The sequence below is a fragment of the Amblyomma americanum genome, chromosome 5 (assembly GCF_052857255.1).
Source record: "Amblyomma americanum isolate KBUSLIRL-KWMA chromosome 5, ASM5285725v1, whole genome shotgun sequence".
NCBI lineage: Eukaryota > Metazoa > Arthropoda > Arachnida > Ixodida > Ixodidae > Amblyomma > Amblyomma americanum.
The window spans coordinates 4,570,050-4,594,949 of NC_135501.1; the positions used below are offsets into that span (position 1 = coordinate 4,570,050).

The 24,900-nt window shown below is 45.3% G+C and overlaps 1 protein-coding gene across 4 annotated transcripts in view; it reads left to right on the top strand.

Moving 5' to 3' along the window:
* Tbcc (Tubulin-binding cofactor C) overlaps positions 1–24,900 on the top strand; it is a 110,416-nt gene that overhangs the window by 67,241 nt on the left and 18,275 nt on the right. For 2 of the 4 annotated variants that reach the window (XM_077664497.1, XM_077664499.1), the window contains exon 2: positions 5,910–6,138. The exons of 1 other annotated variant lie outside the window; for it this stretch is intronic. In XM_077664497.1, the coding sequence (XP_077520623.1) occupies positions 5,995–6,138 (144 nt within the window). In that variant the 5' untranslated portion in view covers positions 5,910–5,994. Of the gene's footprint in view, positions 1–5,909; positions 6,139–10,474; positions 10,562–10,619; positions 10,772–24,900 lie in introns of those variants that run through there. One more of the 4 variants, XM_077664500.1, reaches the window with a different exon arrangement.

The following is a 24,900-nucleotide window of genomic DNA, read 5'->3' on the forward strand; positions in this document are numbered from 1 at the left end:
GTGCAAACTGCGAAGGCGAGCACGCTGCTTACTCAAGGTCTTGTCCTGCCTGGAAAAAAGAAAAGGAAATCATTACAATAACGACAAAAGATAATATCACTTTTAAAGAGGCAAGAAAGCATTATGCAATGTCGCAAGGCACTTTCTCCTTAACACCCCATACAAACTTCGCCGATGTGGTGCGCGGGCGCGGCGCATCACACCGGTCTCAGGCACCTGCCCAGTTCACACCTAGTGAGGCTGAGGCAGGGCCATCCGCGCCCCTGGCAGATGCAGCGAGAGCTGCTATGCCACCCCCAACAACGGGCCGGCCGTCCTCCAAGTCGGCAGCCCGCAAGGCTTCCCCCGTTCGGGAGAAGTCTACCACCCCCCTGCCCGCGGGTTCCCCGCGGAACTCCAGCGCCTCCATGGAGGCGATGGATACAAGGCAAAGCTCGCCTCGGTCGCAACGGCGACGGGGCTCTCTTGACCGGAAAAAAGAAAAAACCACGATAACAGGCCCTCAACAAGGAGGGACCTGAGGTCTCAAAACACGCCTCCTTAAAATAATCATGGCGTTCCTTATCCACTGGAACTGCCGTGGAATTTTAAATAACTACAGCGATGCAACAGATCTCTTACGCTCTATGTCTCCTGTAGCACTGTGCCTTCAGGAGACCAATTTGGGACCTTTACAAAAAAATATTTTTAAGAGTTAAGTCTTTCGCCGTGACCGTGAGCAGGCAGATAGGCTCTCTGGAGGTGTTGCTGTCGTTGTTAAGAGCGGTGTTGCAACATGTGAAATCCAGCTGCAGACGAATTATGAAGCCATTGCAGTCACCGTCATTAGCTTTAAAACAATTACCATATGTTCAGTATACCTTCAGCCACACCTCACAGTAACACTCCATGACCTAGAATCACTTTTTAATCAGCTACCAGAGCCATATCTGGTAGTTGGGGATTTTAATGCACACTCCCCTTTCTGGGGGGGGGGGGGGGTGAACAGACAGACACTAGGGGCCGTATATTAGAAGATTTTATTCTGTGCAATAATGTTTGCCTACTCAATACAGGCAAACCCACATATTGCTCTCCAGCCTCAGGAAAAATGAGTTGCATAGATTTATCTTTTAGCTCTTCTTTTGTTTTTACCGATTTTTTACCGATGTTCTAGATAACCCGTACGGAAGCGATCATCTTCCGGTAGTGATTAACTTTTCATCGCCACCATCAGTCATCCCTAGTAAACCACGCCGTTGGAAACTACACCTATCCGACTGGCAACTATTTAGAGAAAAGGCTAGCCTGGAGAAATTATTTTCAAACAGTCTTAACGTTGACGAACTGAATGAAATTTTTACAAGCTGCATTATTGATGCTGCGTGCCAAGCTATTCCTCAATCGTCAGGAATAGTACGACAAAACAACAAGGTATGGTACACGCAGGAATGCCGGGAAGCAAAAAAGAAGCAAAATAAAGCTTGGGGAGTTTTTCGAAGATACCCAACCCAGGAGAACCTCATCAACTTTAAAAAGACGAGAGCAAAAGCTCGGTACATCCGCCGAAATGCCGAAAGAACATCATGGAGAAGCTACGTATCATGCATAAATAGTTCAGTTACGTCCAAAAAAATGTGGGAACAAGTCCACAAGTTTAACGGAAGCTTTTCTCCTTACACAATTCCTTTCTTAACAGCTCCAGGTACACAGACAAGTATAGAGGAACAGGCAAACATCTTGGGAGAACATTTCTCAAACATTTCTAGTTCTTCACACTACACAGAAACATTTTTAAAGCATAAACATGCAGTGGAGAAACATAGACTTCCAACAACGGGTTGCACAAAAGAACCGTACAATGGTTTAATAACACTCCAAGAAATAAACGAAGTTCTCTCGGCCGGAAAAAAGACAGCACCTGGCCCTGACAATATACATTACGAAATGCTAGCACATCTTTTCCAGCCATCTGTGGAGGCGCTCTTGAAGTTTTTTAACCAAGTGTGGGTGCTCGGAAGATTGCCGAAAGCCTGGAAGAAAGCAGTTATTGTACCATTCCTGAAACCTGGAAAACAACCAACATCCCCTACTAGTTACAGGCCGATAGCCCTTACCAGCTGCCTTGCCAAATCATTCGAAAGTGTGCTGAATAAAAGACTAACTTTTCTGCTTGAATCTCTTGAACTTATTGACATCCATCAGTGCGGTTTTAAGAAAGCATGCTCAACAACAGACCACTTAACTCGCCTGGAAAATACTGTCCGAGAGGCTTTTATACACAAACAGCACTGTCTTGCCGTCTTTTTTGACCTCGAGGAAGCATACGACACCACCTGGAGGTTCGGCATCCTTCGTGACTTAGCAGATCTTGGCATCTGTGGCAGGATGTTGAACTGCCTGAAGGACTTCCTTTCCGACCGCTCATTTCAAGTGCGCCTAGGATCAACCCTGTCCAGGGGCTTCGTTCAAGAGAACGGGGTTCCTCAGGGGTGTATTTTGAGCACGACATTGTTTTTTATAAAAGTAAATTCCATAGCCAAAGTAATACCGAAGGCCATTATGTATTCCATCTATGTTGACGATCTGCAAATAGCCTGCACATCCTCAAACCTGGTAACATGCGAGAGACAAATACAGCTGACAATGGATAAACTGATGACCTGGGCAGACGAGAACAATTTCCGGTTTTCCACACAGAAAACCATGGCCATTCTTTTCTCTATTAAGCGAGGCTTACAGGCCGACCCATTTATACACCTGAACAAAACACAGCTACCGGTGAAAAATGAGCACGAATTCCTAGGCGTAACCTTTGACAAAAAGCTCACTTTCCTGCCTCATATAAATGCACTGAAAAAGAAAGCCTCCCGATCCCTCAACATACTCAAAGTACTGTCACGAAAACATTGGGGTGCCGACAGAACATGCCTTCTAAAATTTTACCGCTCTGTAGTACGCTCTACCCTTGATTATGGATGTATAGTGTATGGGTCAGCGAGACCATCATACCTTAAACGACTAGATACAGTGCATAACTTGGGTTTGCGTCTCTCCACTGGTGCTTACAGGACATCACCCATTAACAGTCTTTATGTAGAAACCAACGAACCGTCACTCGAGGACCGAAGAACCATGCTCACTTGCTCGTACGTTTTAAAAATCCGTTCGCTTCCCAAACACCTATGTTACCCCATAGTCACAAAGTGCCCATCAAGAACACTTTTTAACAACAAACCACAAGCTATCAGGCCACTCCTCCTGCGTTTTGAAGAGATGTGTCAAAACCTCGGCGTACTGGACACATTACCTGCCATTGCTCGAAGACGAGCTCCACTGCCTCCATGGCACAATTTTCCGGCAATCTGTGATTTTACCCTTACGCAGTTCCAAAAAAAACAAACTCCAAAACAACATATAGTACAGGAATTCCTTGCACTCGAAGAAAAATACAGTAGTTTTACGGACTTTTACACTGACGGTTCAAAAACGAATGTTTACGTAGGAAGCGCAGGGGTGCGAGGAAATTCGGAGACAGCAATGCGACTTCCACAGTGCGCATCCATCTTCAGCGCAGAATGTTACGCAGTATGTGTGGCAACAAAAAAAATACTAAACGAGAACCTCAAAAACTCTATTATCTACACAGACTCTTTAAGTGTACTTACAGCCCTCCACTCTAGAAACGCAACCACTCCCATACTTGGGGACATCATACACAAGATAGTAACAGCAACAGCTCGAGGACAAAACATTAAACTCTGCTGGGTCCTGAGCCACGTCGGAATAAAAGGAAATGAGAGAGCAGATTTGTGTGCCGCTCAAGCTCGGGGCAAGGAAATAAAAAAAAGTAGATATACCCTTTAATGACTGCATGAAATTAGTTCAACAGAAATTAAGACAAAAATGGCAGTCGCGTTGGAACAGCGAAGTGAATAATAAACTGCACTTTGTAAAGCCAGTTTTGGGTGAATTTAAGTCATGTGTGCACCAGGAACGTTTTAAAGAAGTGGTTTTATGCCGTCTGCGAATAGGCCACACGCACCTCACGCACAACTTCCTGCTAACAAAACAAGATAAACCTGGTTGCGAGGAATGCGGAGAAGAACTTGCTGTTAACCACATTTTATTCTCATGTGTGAAACTAGAAAAACTAAGAAAAAAGTACTTCACTCAATTTTATCATGAATACATTCCTTTTCACCCAACATTGCTCTTAGCTGATAATGCCATTGTTAATATACCCTCCGTTTTTAGCTTTTTAAAAGCAGCGGGCGTCCTCGAAAAACTAATTTTTGAACCACTGGTTCCCTTTATTACATGATACACCTCAGCCACTTTCTCATTCCTGAGAAGTAGGCTCAGGCTTTTTATTTGATTGGTTGGGAGCCTCAGGATCCTTGCCTAGCCAAGGATAGCCGCTAAGGCTGCCTGACCTTCTTTAAGGCTTTTACCATTAGCGATTCCCAAATTTCTTCTCTTCTTTTACTAGGCAGCACAATGTTTTTAGGTCATCTACGCCATCGGCTTTTTTTTGATATTCGTAAACATTCTACAGAAAGCCAATTCTACACCTTGAGTTTGGCGCATGATGGCCTTAGCTGCCTATGTGCCATAAAACCCAACACCCAACATTTTTGCCTCTGCCTAGTTTCATCTTCACTGTATTAGGCTAGCTCTTTGCTGTAGAGAATGATCTATTCCCTCCGTATTAAACTTCGTTATGCCAGTCACATCAGACTTATTTACTTTGATGTCTCTGCCAGTTCTGTTCTGTCTGTGAGGTTAGAGACTTTCATGATTTGGCAATCAGATCTTTTGTCTCCAGGGGTAGCTTGCCGGTATTTGGTCTGGCTATCCTGCTGTCTATTGCACACTTTGTTGTGGCAGCTATCGTTCTTTCCTTTGATGCTAAGGTGCTCCTTGGATACTGCTGAATATCTGTTCTGCAGCGAGATCCTGGATTCCTCTAGCTTCATTTCAGTTGCCAGATGGCCGAGTGCAGAGAGAGAGGGTGGCTTGGGAGGTTGTGGCGAGAGCTGAGGAATGTGTGGCTGCCAAGGGAAGAGGGTGGCTACTTTGACTGGGGCAGAGGAAGCCTGAGGGTGCTTCTGTGATAGAATGCAGGGCTGTGTTGCTAAACCAAAGCTACCACAGCTTTTGCCGATTCATGCGCTAAACCTGGCTGAACAAATTTTCTCATATGCGCCTTTTAGCACTTCATTTTCTAGCTGTGTGCTGCTTAACAGTCTGCTTCGTTTCATTTATATTTGAGCATCAGACTGAGCAGCTGGTTAACATTGAGGTGCATTTGCTATATGGGGCAAATTTGTTTCTGAAAAATGAAGCAACTCGTCATGACGGTTTTCAGATTATTGGCTAGAGGTCCGTTGAGTGATGCTCTCTGGCAGTGAGAAAGTCTAAAAGGGTTGGCCTCGTGCTGTGTGGGTGGCAAAGAACGAGGCCTCATCCTGCAATGACAGAGTGGTTTGAACTAATCCCTTGGGGGACCAAGTGGATATTGTTTCCAGCATGTTCGGTACAGGGCAGCAGCATAGAGTAGTCCAGAACAGATTTGTAAGCAATAAATAAGTGTAGGAACGAAATGGTGGCAGTTCTTTTTTGAAAGGAGGAGGTCATACCTGTATAACAACATGCTGCGTGTTCGGAAAATTCATTGCTGGTTGAAAATTATTTCCGTTTGCTGGTGGTTATTGATGTGGGCTGCAGACGATTGGAACTACCTGAAGTGACACTGCACACTCTTTGCAGCTGTACTGAACTGGTACAGCCACATTGAGCAGGCCCATTGTATGGGCACCCAGTGAACCTGCGTGTTACGTGGATGCAAAAAATTCACTTTCGGGCGACAGCAGTGTATTGCAGCGGTGTTGGCACACTAGCTCAGCCTGCGTGGGCATTGTATGCAGCATACTACAAGGTTGGGGCGATGTTCGGTGACAACGCGGTGCGCTCCTACGACTTGAAAACCTGGGGCATCGAGGACTGAGCGACATGGGGGCCTCTGCTGTAGACGAGGAGGGGCAGCACCGCAGCCTCCTCGACGAGTTCAACTGCACCAAGCAGCAGCTGGAGCAACTGCTCAGCTCTCAACAGGGCACCATCCAAGAGCTCGATGGAAAGCTGCAGGAGCTTCAGGTGAGTCCCTTGCTGGCAAAGGAAGCATTTTGTTGATGTGTGGGCTCTGCCCTGGCAACACCGATGTGCGGGCGTGGCTGTTTTCTTCTCCAGATTGTTGGCATATTTCTTGGAAAATCTGCTGCTTCACTCACCTGTGTCTCTGGTGTGTGACAGGTCTCCTATCTGGAAAAGGTGGTTTTCAGTGGCGTGCTTGCTTTCAGTGTCTGGCAGATTTGAGGTTGTTGCCTACTTCTGTTCTTCTGTACTGCAATGCATTTGCTGCTACGCATCAAGTGGCACATTGATGATGCCTGCGTTGGTGCACTACTTGTTGCCTGGTCAAACTGAGTTTAGCAGGCTTTGCCACCGGCCTCCTAGTTGAGCTTTCATGACATGTAATGGGGGCCTGCTGCCACCCCTGTGAAGGGAACCTCCATGTTCATCCAGCCTCCTTTTAGATGCCGCTGGGCCCCTTTTCCTGCTGCGGATTTTGTTCAAATGAGCCATTTCTCTAACCAGGTGGCTGTCATGAATGTGACTGGACCCTCACCATTGTATCAGCAAATGCGTCATTTACAGATACATGTGCTCCAAGTACAGGTAAACATTCAAAAGGAAACATACATACAAGCGCCAGGCAAACGGAGTTCTAGAACAAATCATAGTCGGATAATTCAGCCGTACTACGCCCATAGTGAAGCTTTCAGAAATTCCTTCTTCCCCCATGTAATTGAAATGTAAAATGACTTGCCAATGAGTGTTGTAGAACAGAATGATCTGCATGAATTTGAGCGATCTCTGGATGACCATCTGCTTGAAAGTGCTATTTGATGCTTGAACGAATGTACTGTCTTCTGCTGATCTATTTAGTGATTGTGAATAATCCTATTTTCTACGAAGATTTCATACCCTCCCTGTAAGGACCCTCGCTTGAGGGTTAACAGTATTGTTAAATAAATAAATAAATGTATCGGAATTTGTTGGTACCTCCAAAGTGCATTTTTGACACTGTTAACCAGGCAGCTAAAGTTTGTTTCCTAGCAATGCTAAAATTATTAAAGGAACTATGCAATGAATAAAAAGTCGCTTGTAAATGTTTTCAATGCTTAGAAATGATGCTAAGAAGCATTCAAACTAAGTATGAGTCTTCGGAACTGAGCAGGCAATTTATTATGAATTTTTAAAAACCGTTTTTTTTTTAATTCGCGGATCAATTGGTGTGCTCGTGGTGACCGATTTTGGAACTAAAATCTTGAAAAAAGACGTCACTGTACCCATGACGTCGCCAGGCCACCAGACGCTCTCATTCGCTGGAGCCACGGCAGCCACGACGTCACGGGCACACTTCCGGTAGCCGTGAAAATTGTCTGCTCGTGCCGCCGCGCCACCGTCTCGGGCAAACGCGAGCTGGGGCATTGCCTTCGCGCATATGGTTTCAATTTTCCTCTGCCATCTCCTTCTGTCGAGAGTTCCGGAGCCACTCGCAGTGGCTCGCTGAGTCGCTACTGTCGTCGCTGGCGTTCAACCGGTACAGCGTGAACACATAGGGCTCGATGCCCATTGCGGCCGTAAGAGCGAGCAGTCATGCCTCGAGGTCCAGGTCCATTACTGCTAACTACAACAGACGACAAGCAAAGAAACCCGACGCACGCCGCAATCACGCCGCCGATGCTGCTGCTGGGGTGCTGGGCGCGACAACCGGAAGTTGCAAACCGAACATCAGCGGATGACATGTTCATGGGTGGGGCCCAGTTCCAGAGCTGTTTTTTTTTTTTGTCTGGTGCCCCCGCGAGTACGAGTTGAGGGGGGAGAGGAGGAGCGTAATTTTTAATCGTCTATATCTTCGTTATTATTGATGCTAGCTTAAAAATTCTTGCACTGGGGTGACGAGTGATCGAATGCCTATCTCTCGTCTGCTTTACGTGATCTCAGTTAATTTATTGCATAGTCCCTTTAAAGGAGGCCATGCATCTTCGGAAGCCCAAAGCCTCTGGCAGACTTTTTAGCGTCATCTAATTTGTATCTTCTACAGCCTATTGAAGAAAGGTCCTTTGTGGTGATCCCAGGGCCTGTATAGGTGGACAATGCCCATGCACGGCACTGAAAAAGAACTCTGTTCTGCTTCAGTGAAGAGCAGAGGGGTTACAGACCGTGCTTTAGCATTGCTAGAAGACTGCAAGGCTGCTAAGCCTGGCCACGAGTGTCAGAATTGTGACAGGGTTGCAGGTTCAACTGTCTTTCTCTGTAAAAATGTACAAACCGCACCTACCTTTTTGTTCCATCATATCGGAAAGGGGAACTTGGCAGTATGTTGTTTTGGGGTTTCTTCAGGAGCAACTCTTCAACCTAGAACTTGGAAGATCCAATTTTGGTGCCTAATTTTAGAGCAGTTGTACAGCACTTACAGGACAGTAACCCAGGCGGATGCTATGTGTTGAGCATCAATGTTGAAGACCTGTTCTATGCAATACTCCAGTCAGAAAATATGATTTTTATTTATTTATTTACAAATACTGCAGGCCCTTCTCGGGCCCATGCAGGAGTGGATACAAGGTAGAAAAAATGACAATGGCGGATTGAACAAGGGAGACAAATGTATGTCCAGGTAAACATAAAATAACGTTTTCATCATTACAGAAGCATCACGTTGGGAATGATGTCTGTTCAAGGTGATTAACATGTTCTAAGGAAGATTCAACAGTGGTGCAGTTCACAACAGTTGATGGTAGTTTATTCCAGTAATGGATAGCTGAAGGGAACAAGGAATATTTGTGAACATTAATGTGGCGTATGGGTTGACGAAGTGCTTTCGTATTGTTAGTCCTTGAGGAGTGGTAGAATGGTTCCTGAAGGTACGTTTCTTTTTTTACGTTGAAGTGTCCGTGATAAAGTAGGTACAAGAACTTCAGTCTTGATACTTCTCTACGCTGAGCTAGGCTGTGTAGATCTGCTTTCTTTAGTAGGTTAGAGATGCTGGAGTGCCTGGAATAGTTCCGAGTATACAAAGCGTACTGCAAGGTTCTAATCTGCCTATTAAATATTTCTGGTGTAGCCTCCAAATAATGTGTTTTGTATGCATTAAGTTTTACAGTGGACGGAGCATTGCGTTATCTTCTTCTGAGGAGATACAACTTTCCCTTCTTACATGTGTTTCTTAGTGTTGTTCCCAGCTCAGATTGCTTCAAACAATCACCCCTAGAGGTATTTAATGTAATTGGGTTTTACGACTGTGACATTATTTATAGCGTATGAAAAATCTAGCAGCTTTTTTTTTTTGTTGGTAAAAACTACGCTTTTTGTTTTGACGGCATTAAGTTTCATTCCCCAATTAATGCATCAAGTCTGAATGTATAATAAAAAATCATTTAGTTTAATCTTATCTTCTAACTACACTACACAGTCATTCGCGAAGAGTTGGATTTGTACCCCATGCTCAACGCATAAATGGATATTATTGATGCATGTTAAGAATAATAAGGGTGCAAGCACTGAACCCTGTGTTACTCCTGAATAAATATCCAAGCTACCAGATAGGGAATTTTTCAGTTTGACGTATTGTTTACAGTTAAAAGCAGTCAATCCATGAAATTACGTTATTTTCAATACCATTAGCCTTAGAAAAGTCTGAAAAGATAGCATCTGACTGCTTTTGTTCAGGGCATTTGCGATATCGAAAGCCATGTTGCCGACTCTAGAGTAGATTATTAATTTCTAATGATTAATTAGCTCTTTGTAACTAATGCATTCTAGTAATTTACAACTAGAGCTTGTTAGTGAGACCAGCCTGTAGTTATTCATTTCATTTTTGGGACCACCCTTATCAATTGTAACTATTTCAGCACGGCGCCAGTCATCTGGGATTGTTAGGGTTCGCATCGACATATGAATATTCTAAATAAATATTTTGAAATCCATGATGCATACCTACTTGAAAAACTATTTTAAATATCATCCAGCCCAGTAGATTTCTTTGTGTCTAGTTTGTGCAGTAAGCACAAAATGCCATCCTGGCTTATGATTATTTTCAGGCATTGGCTGAGTGATGGAGTATGGTTGTAAGCAAGCACCGGAAGCTTTTACGTGAGAAAACAGACTGAAAAAAGGAGTTCAAATTCGTAGCAGTGGTGTCAGGGTCAGTAATGATTTCGCTCGGAGTTTTTATTTGGGAAACTGTGGATTGCTCGCTTGCAAGCTAGCGCCAAAGCTTGTGTGGGTCATGCTTCATAAAGGACGGCAGCGTCTCCGAGAACAAACGTGTTTTAGAAATTCGAATTTTATCATGCAGTGTACTGATAAGGTGTACAAGGTCGCTTGATAGACGATGCTTGTGCCACCGCTTAATCTTTCTTTTCAGATGAATAATTTCCCGTGTTATGCACGGATATGACTACAGAGCACTAACGTCACTCAATATTTCAAAATCTGGAAAACAAGCTTCGAGGTGAGCTAAAACAGAAATCACTTGTAATCTCTGACAAAGGTAACGGATGGTTTTACAGGGCTGTGTGAAATACGGAATGGACTTCAGAGGATTATCATTTTATGATCTGAAATTCCGTCATCGATATTTACCAAACAGTTTTCGAGTGAATTGCTAACAAGCATGAGGTCAAGCAGAGAAGAGCATGCTCCGACAATTCGAATATCAGAGGTAACTAATTGATTTAATTAGAAACTAAATGCACTGAAGAGCATTTCAGCACTTTTCACTTCATTGTTGTCATGGGACACCTCGGACCAATTAATTCCAGGTAAGTTGAATCTCCTGTGATGATTATTATTGATCTTGAATTGGTATGTTCTGTCAGATAGTCGTGCATTACTTCGAGATACTAAGCGGGAGCGTTCGGTGGTCGGTACACACCTCCGAGCAGTATGTGTTTGCCCATGTCATCCATGTGGGAGAATGTGATGTTGTTTTTAACTGCAATTGCTACTCCTCCGCTTCTTGCACCTCGATCTTTGCGGACAAGCTTGTACAGTAGTGGGACTACTTCAGAGTCCTGCACTTCTGCATGCAACTATGTTTCGGTAATAACCAGGATGTGTGGCAGATGAGATAGTTTTATGTGTTCTAGAAGACCGGATTTGTTCAGCACACTGCGCACATTAATCGATATAACTCTCAGAACTTCCTTGTCGCCTTGTCATTTTTTACTTTGATCTTTTGAGTTGCCAGAAGTAGAAGTACTCGGACGAGTTGCCACCATTCTGCAATTTCGTTGTGAATTTCACTGCAGCTTATAACGGAGCAGACTTGCAAAAATGTGAAATCTAAGCACAGGCTCACTAAGCCCGTCCTTAATAGTGAGCCTTCTGCAAGTTTGCTTCGTCGTAAAGCGCAGGAGCACGGAAAACGCAGCCGTCGCGCACGTCAGGTAAAGATTTGGCTGGCTGTACAACTTCCTGTCCATTTTCAATTTGTCAAACTTAAGAGTCGCTTTCAATCCATTTGCTCTTTCATCTGCTGTGGAACGCCAAAGGTTTGCACGGATGTCTCTTATCCTTTTTGAAAAGTCTTTAGCTGTTGAAATATTTGATCCTTTCAGCTTGAAATAATTCGACAAAATCTTGGTTTTTTTTCTTAAAAATCAAAAAGTCTCAGCATGATCAGACGGGAGCTATCACTCTGGTGATAACTGATTCTGTGCACTCTTTCTATTGGCACTAGGTCAGTTCCAAGTACCTCTTTGAAAATATCTTGACTTTCTCCTCTAGTGTTTTTGCATCTTCCTCCGGCTCTGCTTTTGCGCCGTACATCACAAGGTTGTTGCGTCGGCTCCTATTCTCCAAATCGTCTACCTTGGCTACTAACTCAAGCATCCGCTTGCTAGTACTCTGACAGGTTGCATCGCATTCAATTTTTCTTCACACTGCTTCAATCGACTCATTTCTTTCTCAATTACTGTGATCCTTTCTTGGATACTACGAACAGTTGATTCTACTTGTTTCAGGTTTGTTGTGAATTGTTTCAAAACTTTGTTAGTTTTTGTTTGCTCTTTGATAATTTTTTTCAGTATTTCAGTATTAGAACTTGAGTCTGAATCAGTACCCGGTCCCGGGTTCAGTTCTACATCACCAGATGTTAGTAGCAGCAGTCTAATTACATCAGTGCAATCAATCAATGTAGAAACAAGAAACTGTGGACTTGGTAGCACCATCAAGGCAACAGAGTCATCTCCGATAGTATTTATCACCAACCTGGGCAATAAAGAAATCGATGAGTATCCTTGCTCTTCCGGTGCCACCAAGTCCAAGTCCGCTGGTGGTTATTTAGCTGTGCTGACGTGCTTCTGATGGCGTCACTGCCTGGGTCAGCTGGTATGAGCTTAGCACGGGTGGAAGGGAATTGAACGATGGTGGTTGTGGCCCGTTGATTATAAGCCTATCAGTTGACCTTCACAGGATCCAAAATGCTAGCACCTGGGCAAGCATGCTTGGAGTGTCCATCGACGAACCCGGCTGACGACAGGGCTATCTGGGCAATGAAGAAAAAATGGAAGCATCCTTGCTCCTCCGGTGCAAAGGAATGCATCGCACAGCATAATGACAAGCAAAGGTTTATTATGTAGCGTGGTATTTCTGTGGAAGCCTTTTTGGAACTCTTGTCCATGTATCTGTTGTGTGCGAAAGTTTCCTGGTAACGGAAGCATTCAAAAGTCTGGGGCCTGTATAGGCTGTCGGGCAGCTCCCGTCATGAGTAAATTTTTTTGTTGAAAGTAGATATGGTCATCAGTAGATAGGACCTTTCTGAAATTGCTGTTTGTGCTTTTTAGACGACTACCTGATTTTTGTTGGGGGTAACGACCTTTAGTTTACCGTCATTTGCTTGCACTTTGAAGTGGCCCATGCTTGTTGGTTTTTCCATCCGAGATCCATGAACGCTCTCCTTAGTTTTTCTTCAGGACGATCAAAAACAGTGGAGAATGGCATTGTTCTATCCAGTGTTGGTGCTGCCGTACTAAAATCCTCCATCCAAGTGATAAGGCAGCTGGCTACCTGAGGTCTGCGATTTGGGCAGCATGAAAAAAATTGATTAAAAAGCTGGAATGTGGTGTCACTGCCTCTCTGCAAGCCAGGAGCGTAAGAGGTACACCTTACCAGCATAAGGAGCCGCACAATTTGAAGAACTCTGCATAGCAGTATGGGGTTGACTTCGGGTTTTCTGCCCTCCTGAAGATGCCCAGTTTGTGTGAATAATAGGTAGATGCCTAGCCTTTGCCCCTGTGCTTGCCAAGTGAATCACAAAGGAACATTTTAGGAATCTGCCTTGCGATGAGTATTCCCCATGTTATTAAAAACCGACCCACACGATAAATGAAATTTCTACCGTGGACAGAGCACTACATCACGATGTCACTGGCTCGTGGCAGACGGACGGGAAAACCAGTTGTAGTAAGCCTCTCCCTTTCACTGCCCTCCTCTTACTTCCTTCCCAAGAGTGAGGAGGCAGGTGCTCTTCGAAAAGCACAGCAGACTGTAGCACAGGTGTGATGCCCATGTTTGGCTTCCAAAGCCTGCGCCACCCACGGACAAGGCAGAGCCAGCGACGTTGGGTCACTTGGTGCTGTGTCCATGCCCGGACGAAACTGATTTCATCCGTTGTTTGAGTGGGCCTTAAACATTGCAGGGGCTGTGGCAACAAGAAGGTACTTTTCGATAAAACTAAGATTTTATACCGGCATAGAGTTTTACAGTGGAGTTGCTCGAGGCGTATGTAATTAAGAAAAAGCATAAGTATGTGTTAGCGATCCAGTCAGTTTTATTTGCCGTGGGAAGGTGCATTATCTAGACACTCGGTCGTGACGGCAGCATTACTTTGATTTTGGATGGCCTTTACACTGAACGGCTTGTTTTTTTCATCACTATGTATATCATCTTTGGTCCGAATAAAACTCAGTAGTGGCTCTGTTTGTGTCCTTTATAGTTGTCTGTCTCTCCTAGAGCAGCACCCCCATTCAAGGGAAGCGAGTTGGTGCTTCGTTTTAGTGAAAGCAGGTGTGAATATTTTCTGCATTTATTTATTTATAAAACAGGAAACAGCAAATGAGCATCCAGGCTCGTCACAAATCAGCCAACAGTGCTTGGAACTTTGACTCTGATTGGCATTCGACAACACACTGGGGTAGCGTGTGTCATTCATTGATGGCCTGTGGAAAGGAGCTCGTGAAAACATCACAATGCCATTTTGTGCAGTGGCAGAAAACAAGGTCTGGGTTAATTCACAAGGGTAGAAACTTGCACGAGTCAGTAATGGTGATCCATAGTATCTGAGGGTAGCGCAAAACGGGACAAGGGACAAAGAAAGACCCACACAACACAGGCGCCAACTTCCGACTTGCAGAAACCTAGGCAACAAAGACGAACGTGATCTGTGAGGGGAAACAGGCGCATGCACCCGGAAAAGATAATGAAAGTCAGGTGAACACGGACATATTATAAACGAAAACGTAGCATATGGACGGGACTTCGAAGGGTGAAGACAGGACGATTGCTACACTTACAACTGAAATGAATGAAATGCGACAGTAAACCACACCCCATCGCAGAGCAACAACACGCATGCGCATAACATAAAACAAGGTAAAAACAAACTGATAATCTTAAAACGTGTGGAAAAAGATAAAAAAGGAGAAAAGAGAAAGAGCGATAGATGATAAAAGGTGCTAAGAAAACTCAAATGCGTTTTAAAAACTTCAATTCCTTCTCCATCAGATACACAGATAGGGTACTAATGCACGTACCTTCACTACATTTCGAAATTTCCTAGGCTTCCAAGATTTCCCTAGCCAATTGGGTTTTACCACGCCCTACAATCTTATTACTATTAAGCAGGGGAAAACAACCATTGCACTTCTTGCAATGCACTGGTACGTGTTCTCCAGTTTGTTGGCGAAGTGAGGAGGCATGTTCACCCAGCCTCACGTTTAGACACCTGCCCGTCTGCCCAACGTACACAGACCCACATCGGAGAGGGAACTCGTAAACAATGTCTGTTGCGCATGAGACGTACGGTTTTCTATGTTTTGTGCCACAACCTGGTTCTCTTTCCCTCTCTTGATCTGCTAAAGCACATAGCATTGCCAGCTTGAGGGGCGTAGAAAACACGACGTCAACCCCAAATTTTGCTGCCACTCTCTTCAAGTTGTGGGAGAGTCTGTGTACATAGGGCATAACTTCAAACTTCCTATTCTTTTGGTCACCTGGTGTGATACGACGTAACAGAAGCTCTTGTTTTTCTTTTAGCAGTTTCTTTCTGAGAGCATCTGAAACTGCCACAAGAACATCGGCAGGGAAGCCTGCTTCCTTAAGTCTCTCGACCTGAATGTCAAAACTTCTTCCCACTCTATTGCAGATTGGAAATGATAATGCAAAATCAGCAGAATGTGCAACTAAGCATGCAAACTCTTTTCTGAAATGTGCTGTGGGGCTAGTCTATAGCATCCCGCTGACTTGTGGAAAGGTGTACATCGACCAGACAGGCCGATGTATTAATGAACGCCTGACGGAGCATAAACACTCGCTAAGAACCGGCACCAGATCACATTTGCCGCATCACTGCAAGGACTGCGGCAAAGAAGAGCAAAAAATTTGTGAAGCGAAGCTCCAAGAAACTCGGATATTATGTAGGAGTAAAGATAAGACTGCCCGTGAACTGCTAGAAGCCCACCGGATTAAAGAAAGCGGGAGTTCCTGTGTCAGCACCCCATCGCTGGTCATTCATAAGAATGAAAGTTTATTTTTAGATAAATTTAGAAAGATTTGAATCACTTTTCTTTCCCCCTCTGTAGTATCCTTCCCCTCGCACTAGTCATTTACCCGTTGTTTGTTATTGTTTTTGTCTCTTTTCCTCCACGCCTTCTTCTTGGCTGTAAATAAGCCATTCTTGTCTAAAATAAACAGTTGCAAGTAGCGCCTGTCTCGTGTCGTCTTCCTTTCCAGTGTGCTGTGTTTTTGTGCGCTTCATCTACTCAAAAAATTCTACTATGGTAAGCAGGTTAAGATGGGGCAAGGAGTAATAAAGATCTTTCACACCGATTGAGAAACCGAGAAAGCTCTTGTCAGAAAGCGATTTCACAGCACTCAACACTTCCTCTGAACTACATACTGAAATGGGTCATTTATCATCAACATATTTAGTTTTTCTTTTAGAAACACAGCGATTGACTTCTGCCAAGTGTCCTGTTCAGAAATGATTGCCCTTAAGGGTACGCCAGCCTTATGCATTTTCGTACTGAAAAACACTTCTAGGAAGAGGCGCTTACTATTTTCGATGCTACTGGCTACGCTTTCGAGATTGCGCTTGAGACAAAGTTTTTTAGCTGGAGCCTTAAGTTTGGGAAGTGAGACATTTCTTCCACATTTAAACACTTCTGTTACGGCATGATTGGCTTTTTCATTGAATACACTGCGGGTAAAGACAGCAGAACCGCCCTCTTTGTCATAGGGGATGACGCAAAGCGACTGTTCAGCTACGTAGGACACGACACCATCAACATTGACTTTTGAAGGGCGAGGCTTACAGTACAATAGGACGTCAACGCCATCGGAGGTGCACCGGCCAGAGTCCTCTTTGTCAGCTAGGCGAGATACATGTCGCGCCATGAAAAGTAGCTCATGCGGAGTCTTGGAAGTCTCCGTTGCAAACTTGGGTCCAAGGGACAACACCCGGTTGACGTCCTCAGGAAGGGTGACTCCTTCGGGGACGCATTCGCTGTTGCATTTTCTCGACCCCTTAGGTGAGCAGAGGGATCGAAGTTTCCCGAGTTGAAGTTGCCAGAGTTCTTCAGTTGTTTGGTCCGCCAGAAGCAGATACACTCTCAGCTGACGTTTAGTGGCGTTAGGTTCCAGTGGGAGTTGCACGGCTAAGTGCTCCCTCAGAAGACGTGCATAACGATGACATTGAGATTTTACAATCTTGCATATTCTACGGGAATGCCCAGTGGAGGGGTTGAGTTGAGACTATTGAAGAGAAGTCTGACGTCGTCAGGTAGAATCCCGGAACGGAGGCAAAAGGCAGCAGAATGTGGTTTGCACACAGTGGCAGCAATAAGGGACATGGTCGCACATGGGCCTTGGGAAACGTGTAGAAAGACACCCGAAGAACTAGAAATGTAATTCACAAGGGTAGAAATTTGGGCGAGTCGGTGATGGTGATCCACAGTATGTGAGGGTAGCGCAGGGTGCCATTTCTGAACTAGTGCTTGATCGTTGCCAGACACCGGGATCAGTTAACACGTGAGATTATTGAAGCAGCTCGTAACGCTGCCTTGGAAGATAAATGTGTAAGCAAGCCGTCTATCTCTCTATTCTAAAGAGAGCTGGCCTTCTTAAAGAATCGCTGAATCGTGCATGTCCGTGTTCCTTGTTCACCTGACTTCATTATTTTTTTCTGGGCGCATGCGCCTGTTTCCCCTCGCGGATCACGTTCGTCTTGGTCGCCTAGGCTTCTGCAAGTCGGAAGTTAGCGCCTGTGTTGTGTGCGTCTTTCTTTGTCCCGTTTTGTGCTACCCTCACATACTATGGACCTGGGTTAATTGCAGTTTTGTTGAAATAGACGCGGCACCAGAACCAGCTTTAATGTCGTGAACAGTTTTGCAACATTGTTGTGCATAATAACCAGGTCAGTCATAACAGTAGTTAGCATCTTAGACACTGGGGGAAATTGCTTGAATGGGGCAGAGTGAAAAAAAGACTGAAAAAGAGTGTTAAATGAATGGGGTCCATATTCAGAGTTTCCATCATACATAATCATAATCGGCCACAGCGGCCACACCTGATTGGTTGAAACGCCAGTAGTAGTTGTAGTAGTTTGGATGCAGTGCCAGAGAAACCAGACAGTGACGTCACTTACATAGCGTACGCTCCATAGCTGTTGCTCGGGGACTCCATGGCGATAACTACCAACATGGGGTGTGCTCTGAAGCAGAGCCTGTCGCTTCGGAGTGAACTCGTCCGCGTTACTGTGTTTTTCGGCATTTGAAATGGCTATAAATTATGTATGGGGCTTTCGCTTTGTCTTATATTGCATATAAAAAATTGGATAGACAATAAATTTGGCCTGTATTTTATTTTGTTGAATGACTCGGCAGCTCCTAATTCTAACGAGCACTAATTTGTTGCTGAAATTGTTCACTTTATCCAAAGCAGATGGCGCCACTATCGCTAGAGTTGTCCTCTGTGTTTGCTTATGCGGAATTGTGTAACATAAAGCGTAATGTCCTGCAAAATGCTTTTGTTTACTGCATGTAAGCGTGTATTCGCCATCCTAGAAATCTCTAGTAGCTGTTGATGCATCTTGCATCATGATCGTGTGCAATGTCTGGCAGTGTGACCATGCTCATCATGTGCACAGATGGTCGATCACCAGTAACACGTCGCTACATAGACGCGTTTGACACGCCAGAGGTTGTTTTTCGGCGTCTCTTATGGAGCTGATGTAGTGCGGCTCTGCATTCATTGATGGCATGCAACAAAATAATTACATTACAGCAACTTTTGCTTCGAAGCTGCGCATTATCTTGGAGAACGCGTTTGCGTGATGCGAAATTAGCTTGCTAATATTGTAAGACAAGTGTGACAACGCCGTGCCCACCAGCACTGTTTCTTGCTTTTCACAATGGCTTGTGTTTTGTAGCACATATTCCAGTGCATAGAGCTTATTGTAATGTAAACAGATCAAGCAAAGGTTAAGTGCATGGGCGCACTCTAACCTTAGAAAGGAATGTTATGAGTTCCATGATTGCCTGCATTGCACGCAGAAAACTGGTTAGCATGGGCAGTCATTCATTGAGTGCCCGAAGTCTGGTTACTCGCGTGAAACGGGATAGTGAACACAGAATACAACCAAACCGCCTCCGTCGTCGTCTAATCAGAAGCGCTTTTCTTAGTGTCCTCCTTTTGATGTCTAGCGTAAAGTATATCTTCATTGGCATTCCCTCTTATACCATTGCAAAAAAGTTTTACTGCTGAATTTCCTGAATGTCGCGTGGGAGGAGTTATGCAATGAATTGACTGGAAGAGAAATCAGCAGGAAGGGACGTATGTACAGCAAAAGAAATGCAATTACTGGGAAAGCACGAGTCTGTTTTAAAAATAATTTTTTGCACATAATCATAGGAAGTTGTTGTTCCATTTGTGCTATGCCCTTGAAAAATGCCCTCTGTCTCTCCCCGCTTGCAGGAGAAATTAATCGCAAACTAGCACCGTAGACTGCAATGTTGAACATGCGGTATTGAAGGTATATCAAAGCGTTGAAAGGGCATAACTTTAAGAGGAGTTAATTGCATGAACGGAAAAAATTCATTAACGCAGCAATGAAAATCGAGCAAAGATGCTGTATTGTCTACAAAACTACAGTAAACCCTCGTTTTAACGAAGTCAGCGGGACTGCGAAAAAATTCGTTATAAGCGATAATTCGATATAGGCAACAAGCTCGAGAAAGCTAACACAGTCGAGATTTAAGGGGGGGACGCGGATCTTTGGGACCAAAAAATCGCGCAAAAATCGACTTGGAAAATCATAGTTGGGTGTGTGTCATCATTTTCCATCATAATCTCAAGTTTCATGGCTGAATGCCCCGTAGTTTACAAGAAATCGACACGCAAAGATGCAATTTTTACACGAAAGCTCGCGAAGATCGGTTAGAAAATGCCCGTTTTGAGTCGCGTGTCGCGTCAAAAGTAGCCGGCGCAGCGAGGCGACTTTTGTCTCGTTTGAAAGAGCGACGCCTCAGCTTTCTTTCCCGCCAGAACGAAAGGCCTACTGCGATTGGTCGCCGAAAAAAGAAAGAAAACAAAATATAAAAAGCTGCAATGCTATTAGACACTACGCGGCGAAATTCAAGCGCCTCATTGGCCGACGTCATTTTTTTTAGGCTCCGCGCACGTCCTGCGACGCCATTTTGAAAAAGACCACCGTGGCGTGAAATCGTATCGGAAGTTTGCAGCGCGCCTAAGTTTGGGAAAAAACGTAAAAAAGGCCGCAGCAAGCAAGCGGAAGACACAAGTACGTCGGCAGGGATGTAAACCAGCTGCAGCGGAGTGCCTGAGCGTGGACCGGCGGATGACGTGACCTTGGCAGCCGTTGCGGCGTTCGTTCCAAGCGCGGTGCACATCGCGGCTGCAGCGGATGACAGAGAGCCGGATGGTTTTACTTCACAAGCAGGGATCGGAAGAGGGAATAACGAGGCGCAGGAGTGCAATTTGGCGGTCGTGATAAGCGCTTCTTACCAGCTTCGGCGTCCGCCTTCGACACGGAGCAAATCGCGGGCTCGGGCGAGATTGGCAGCAGCGGGTCAGAGTAGACACATTTCTTCCCAGCGCATTGATCACGAGGAATTGCGAAGCACGCTGGTGATAAAATCGCCACTTTGGCAGCAATTTCTGCAACCTAGCGCAAGATGTGGACGCTAGCGAACGAGCATGTCGACGCCAACCCGTCATTGTCTGCGGAGCTACCGACTTCAAAGCATTGTAACTTCAATTGCAGAAGGGCTATAACAATGAAAGTATCCTTATTGCAAGCACTAATAATAATAGAATCCACTGGCATAAAATTTATTTGAATCTGAGCAGCCAATTTTTCAAAAAGTTGTCGAAATAATTTTACCGAAATTCTTGAATTCATAAGAAACGGCGCAATATGCACGAAAATGGTCACCATATTTGAAATCACCACACAAAAATACATGACTGAAATTTTAATTTTGCTAAGTTCAATATTAAAAATTTTTTCTCCAAGACCCTCTTCTCCCCTTAATTGCGCCGCAACGGCGACTAAGTCAAAATACAATGTATTCAGCTAAGCAAAACTTTAATAAGGTGGAAAGAAGGCAGTGAGTTTTGCCTGTATCAAGTTCATACCGGACGCGAGCAAAGCCTGCTCTAATTTTCCCAAGCATTGCAGGAGGCCGTGGTCGCTGCCCGTGCATTCAACCTTGTTTCGCAGGAGGCGTAGGCACTCGCGCGTCTGCACCATAGTCGGCACTTCACGTGGCTCTTCATCCGCCGGCTCTTCGTCCTCGTCAGGACCACGAACAGTGTCAATTATATCCGCATCCGTCGCTGGGGCAACCACGGGAGTAGCAGCGTCAGCCAACGCAAATGTCTCGAAGTCTCCTTCTACCTCTTGGCCAGCAATTTTATAAGCAGCCTCGTAGAGATCGCTGCAAGTCTGGTCATCGTCAGGGCCGCTGACGACGGCGCGGGAAAAGCCGGCGTGCGTAAAGCATTTGGCGACCTTCGAAGGTGCTAGTTCCTTCCAAGAAAAGTTTAGCAAATGGATCGCACCAAGCAAATCAATGCTATACCTCTTGCTCGCGTCATATGCCGTAAGCATCCGCTGCAAAAGAGCCTTGCGGTCCTGATCCATCGGCTGCAGTACCGCGGTTGTTTTCGCAGGCAAAATTCCACAGTGATTGCCGTCAGGTCGATCTTCCCGTGGCTTGGGCAATTGTCAATCACAAAAAGCACTTGCCGATTCTTTGCGCGGAACCGTCTATCCATAAGGCGCACGTAGTCCTCGAAAATAGCTGCAGTCATCCACGCTCGCTTGTTGCTTCTGTAGATGCATTCCTTGGGAATTGCTGCATTTCGGAAGCACCGCGGCTTCTCTGCCTTCCCCAGTATCAATAAGGGAAGCTTGTCCTTGCCTGTTGCATTGGCACCAAGCAGCACCGTGACACGCTCCTTGCTCTGTTTTCCGCCAGATGAGGATGCGCCAGAAGTAGTGAACGTGCGATTCGGTAGCATCTTATAGAAAAATGCTGCCTCATCTAGGTTGTAGACGTCTCTGTCTGCATACTTTTCGAGTAGAGCTTGGAGCCGATGTTGGCGCCATACATCTACGGTGTCACGGTTCACGGCTGCGCTTTTGCCGACGATCGACTTCGAGGTCACGCCGTGTCGTTTCTTAAACCGTTCAAGCCAGCCATTGCTGCACTTGAAATCATTATGGCCCATTTGGAGGGCTAGAGCTTCGGCTTTTGCCGTAAGAGCAGGTCCATGTATGGGGAGATTTGCACTCCTGGCGTTCTTCAGCCACTCTAGAAGTGCACCTTCCACTTCCGGATATCTAGAATCACGATTCCGCTTTCTCTTCGCCGAGAAGCTCTTTTCAAAGCCATCCAGCACAGCTTCCTTGTTCTTCAATACAGTTGATAAAGTAGACGGCGGTACGCCGAATTCCTTCGCAATGTCAGTTTTCTTCCGGCCGCCTTTTTCCGCTTCTTTTATCAGCAAAACTTTCTGCTCCAAAGTCAGACACTTTCGCCCGGAGATTGACGAAGCCATTTGTCACTGCAGGCCACAAAAGCACACGCGAGGCACGCCTAACGAAGCACTCCGAATAACACGCTATCACTCCCGCATGGTCAGCAGCCGAGCGGCGTTTTTTTTTTTTTTGCCGCCCCGTTGCGCGATGCGCGCGCCCCCATCCATACTGAAATCAGACGGGTACGAGGAAGGGAAGTCGCTGGCTCTCGCATGCAAAATGCTCGCGAGCACGCACCCTCCACGCGAGCGCCTCTCTCTCGGCCGGCGTGGATCTGCTCAGAATCAAGTGACGCCCGCTCCGGCTCTCATTAGCCCTCTGTCGCTACCCTCTGCTGGCGTCGGTGTTTTTTTTTTTTTTTGTTCCGCCAGAACTCGTCGATTTGACAAAAACGTCCTCTCTGGCGGCAAAAAAAAAGCTCGGCTGGTGTCCACGCCACTTCGCTCTAAGCGGGTCAAGCTCTTCGTGCGCTTCGAGTAATGCGGCTTAAAATGCATGCGTTTGGGTCGGGCCGGTAGAAATTTCGAATAATGCGATATTTCGAGTAATGCGATTTCGTTATAACGAGGGTTTACTGTAGTGGCATATAGAGAAATTAAGTGAGATGCAGCAACCAACTTTGAGAACTTGACGTGTACAGCAAATTACAAGAATCGACAGCAACGCAAATGACAACGCTGCTTCCTCTTTGGTAAATATAAACGTCGCAAAGTGCAAATATATAGGGCATGTATTATACAATGACTAGTTTAGTTTATGAGGGTTTAAAGTCCCAAAATGACTCAGGCTATGAGGGACGTCGTAGTGAAGGGCTGAGGATAATTTGGACCGCCTGGGGTTCTTTAACGGGCACTGACATCGCACAGCACACTGGCCTCTAGCATTTCGCCTCCATCGAAATGCGGCCGGAGTTGAACCCGTGACTTTTGGGTCAGCAGCCGAGCTTGAACTACATAACGGTAGCAGGTCTTCATCAAAATTCAGATACAAACATTTCATTTAGAAATCAATTTTCAATCTTTTCTGCAAACCACATCTTTTAAACTCAGTTGGTTTTTTCAATGAGGATTTTGGTTAGTTGGTTCATAGTTTTTCGTCGACAGAATACCACAACGCTATGGAACACGAACACAGCGCCCGTCCGGTCTTGCGTGTCTTCTTGTGTCCGTGTTGGACAGCGCCGGGGTCTTTCGGTGCCCAGAAGAAATGAGGACCCTGCAATTGCGACCCTGATGGCCCTGCAAATGACGAGCCTGCACCCCTGTGAAAAGCAGGTAGGCATGGAGATGGCAGATGTCACAAAAAAAAAAAAGAATGAAGCCAAGAAGCACACGATGCATAGTGGTGGTCGCGGCAGTGAGCGGCGGCAGCGCCAGTGAGGGAGCAAGACTCAACTGCAGCGCCACTAGTTCGCGCGGCCGCCACCGGGGACACCTCTGCGGGCAGAGCTGTGAAACTGAGTACCATATTTTCCGGTGTATAAGACGCACCCCCCTCCAAACGGCTGTTTATCCAAAAAAAAACGTACATAAGTCGCACCGGTGTATAAGACGCACCTGTTCACTCGGTAGAAAATTCGTTCCGTATCACGCAAATCATGTCCAAAATTGTGGCAGCTGATATACGATCTAAAAGCTAGACTGCTTTTCAAAAATGCTTATTTAGATACATACCTATTTTATGTAAAGGTGGAGTATGTAAAGGATACAAAATCGTGCAGCTCGATTTGTCTTCAATAATTATAACTTCACGTCTAGCATTACATTACTTAGGGATGGGTTGGAATGGGAACTGTTCAGCAGGCGCAGAAAAAATTTGTGCACGATGTATTTCGGAACAGTTAGAGTCGACGGAGAAACTTACTTTTTGCCTCCTCATTTTGTGCCTAAGAGGTGCGATCACCAACTCAAAATAAGAGAATTTAATTGTGGGACCAGTGTCTTTCATTATTCATTTTTTACACACACTGTCAGCAAATGGAACCAACTTCCACAGAAAATTGCTGAATGTCACAGTGAAAAATTGTTTCGGGCGTTGTTGTCAGATGTGTAGCTGCTTGCGCGGTGCCTTCGTTCAATTTGCTCGTTCATTCCTTTCAATTTTTTTCTTGTTTGTAATTGTGACACCATGCTGTTCTTTTCTCATCTTTTTTTTTCCTTTGCACACAATGGCCTCTCGCAAACAACATGTATTATCCCCTGCAATAATGCTTTCGGGCGCTGCAGGTATTTTAAATAAATAAATAAAATGCACGAGTGGAAAACTGCATTCATCATACCCTTAAGGGCAGTTCGCATGCAAGCGATTCGGCGAATGGAACGAACAGCGGCGCGGCGCTGCGAAGCGTTTTGCGAGCTTTCGTTTCATGTGTCGCCGCTGCGTGTTTCCTACCGCTGCGAAAACCAATATTGCTGGCAAAAGATATGCACTTGCACCCGGTTTTGGTGACCTGCAAACACAAAAAAGCGTAATATATAAGCACATCTCACAGTAGTGGCCGCTTTGCA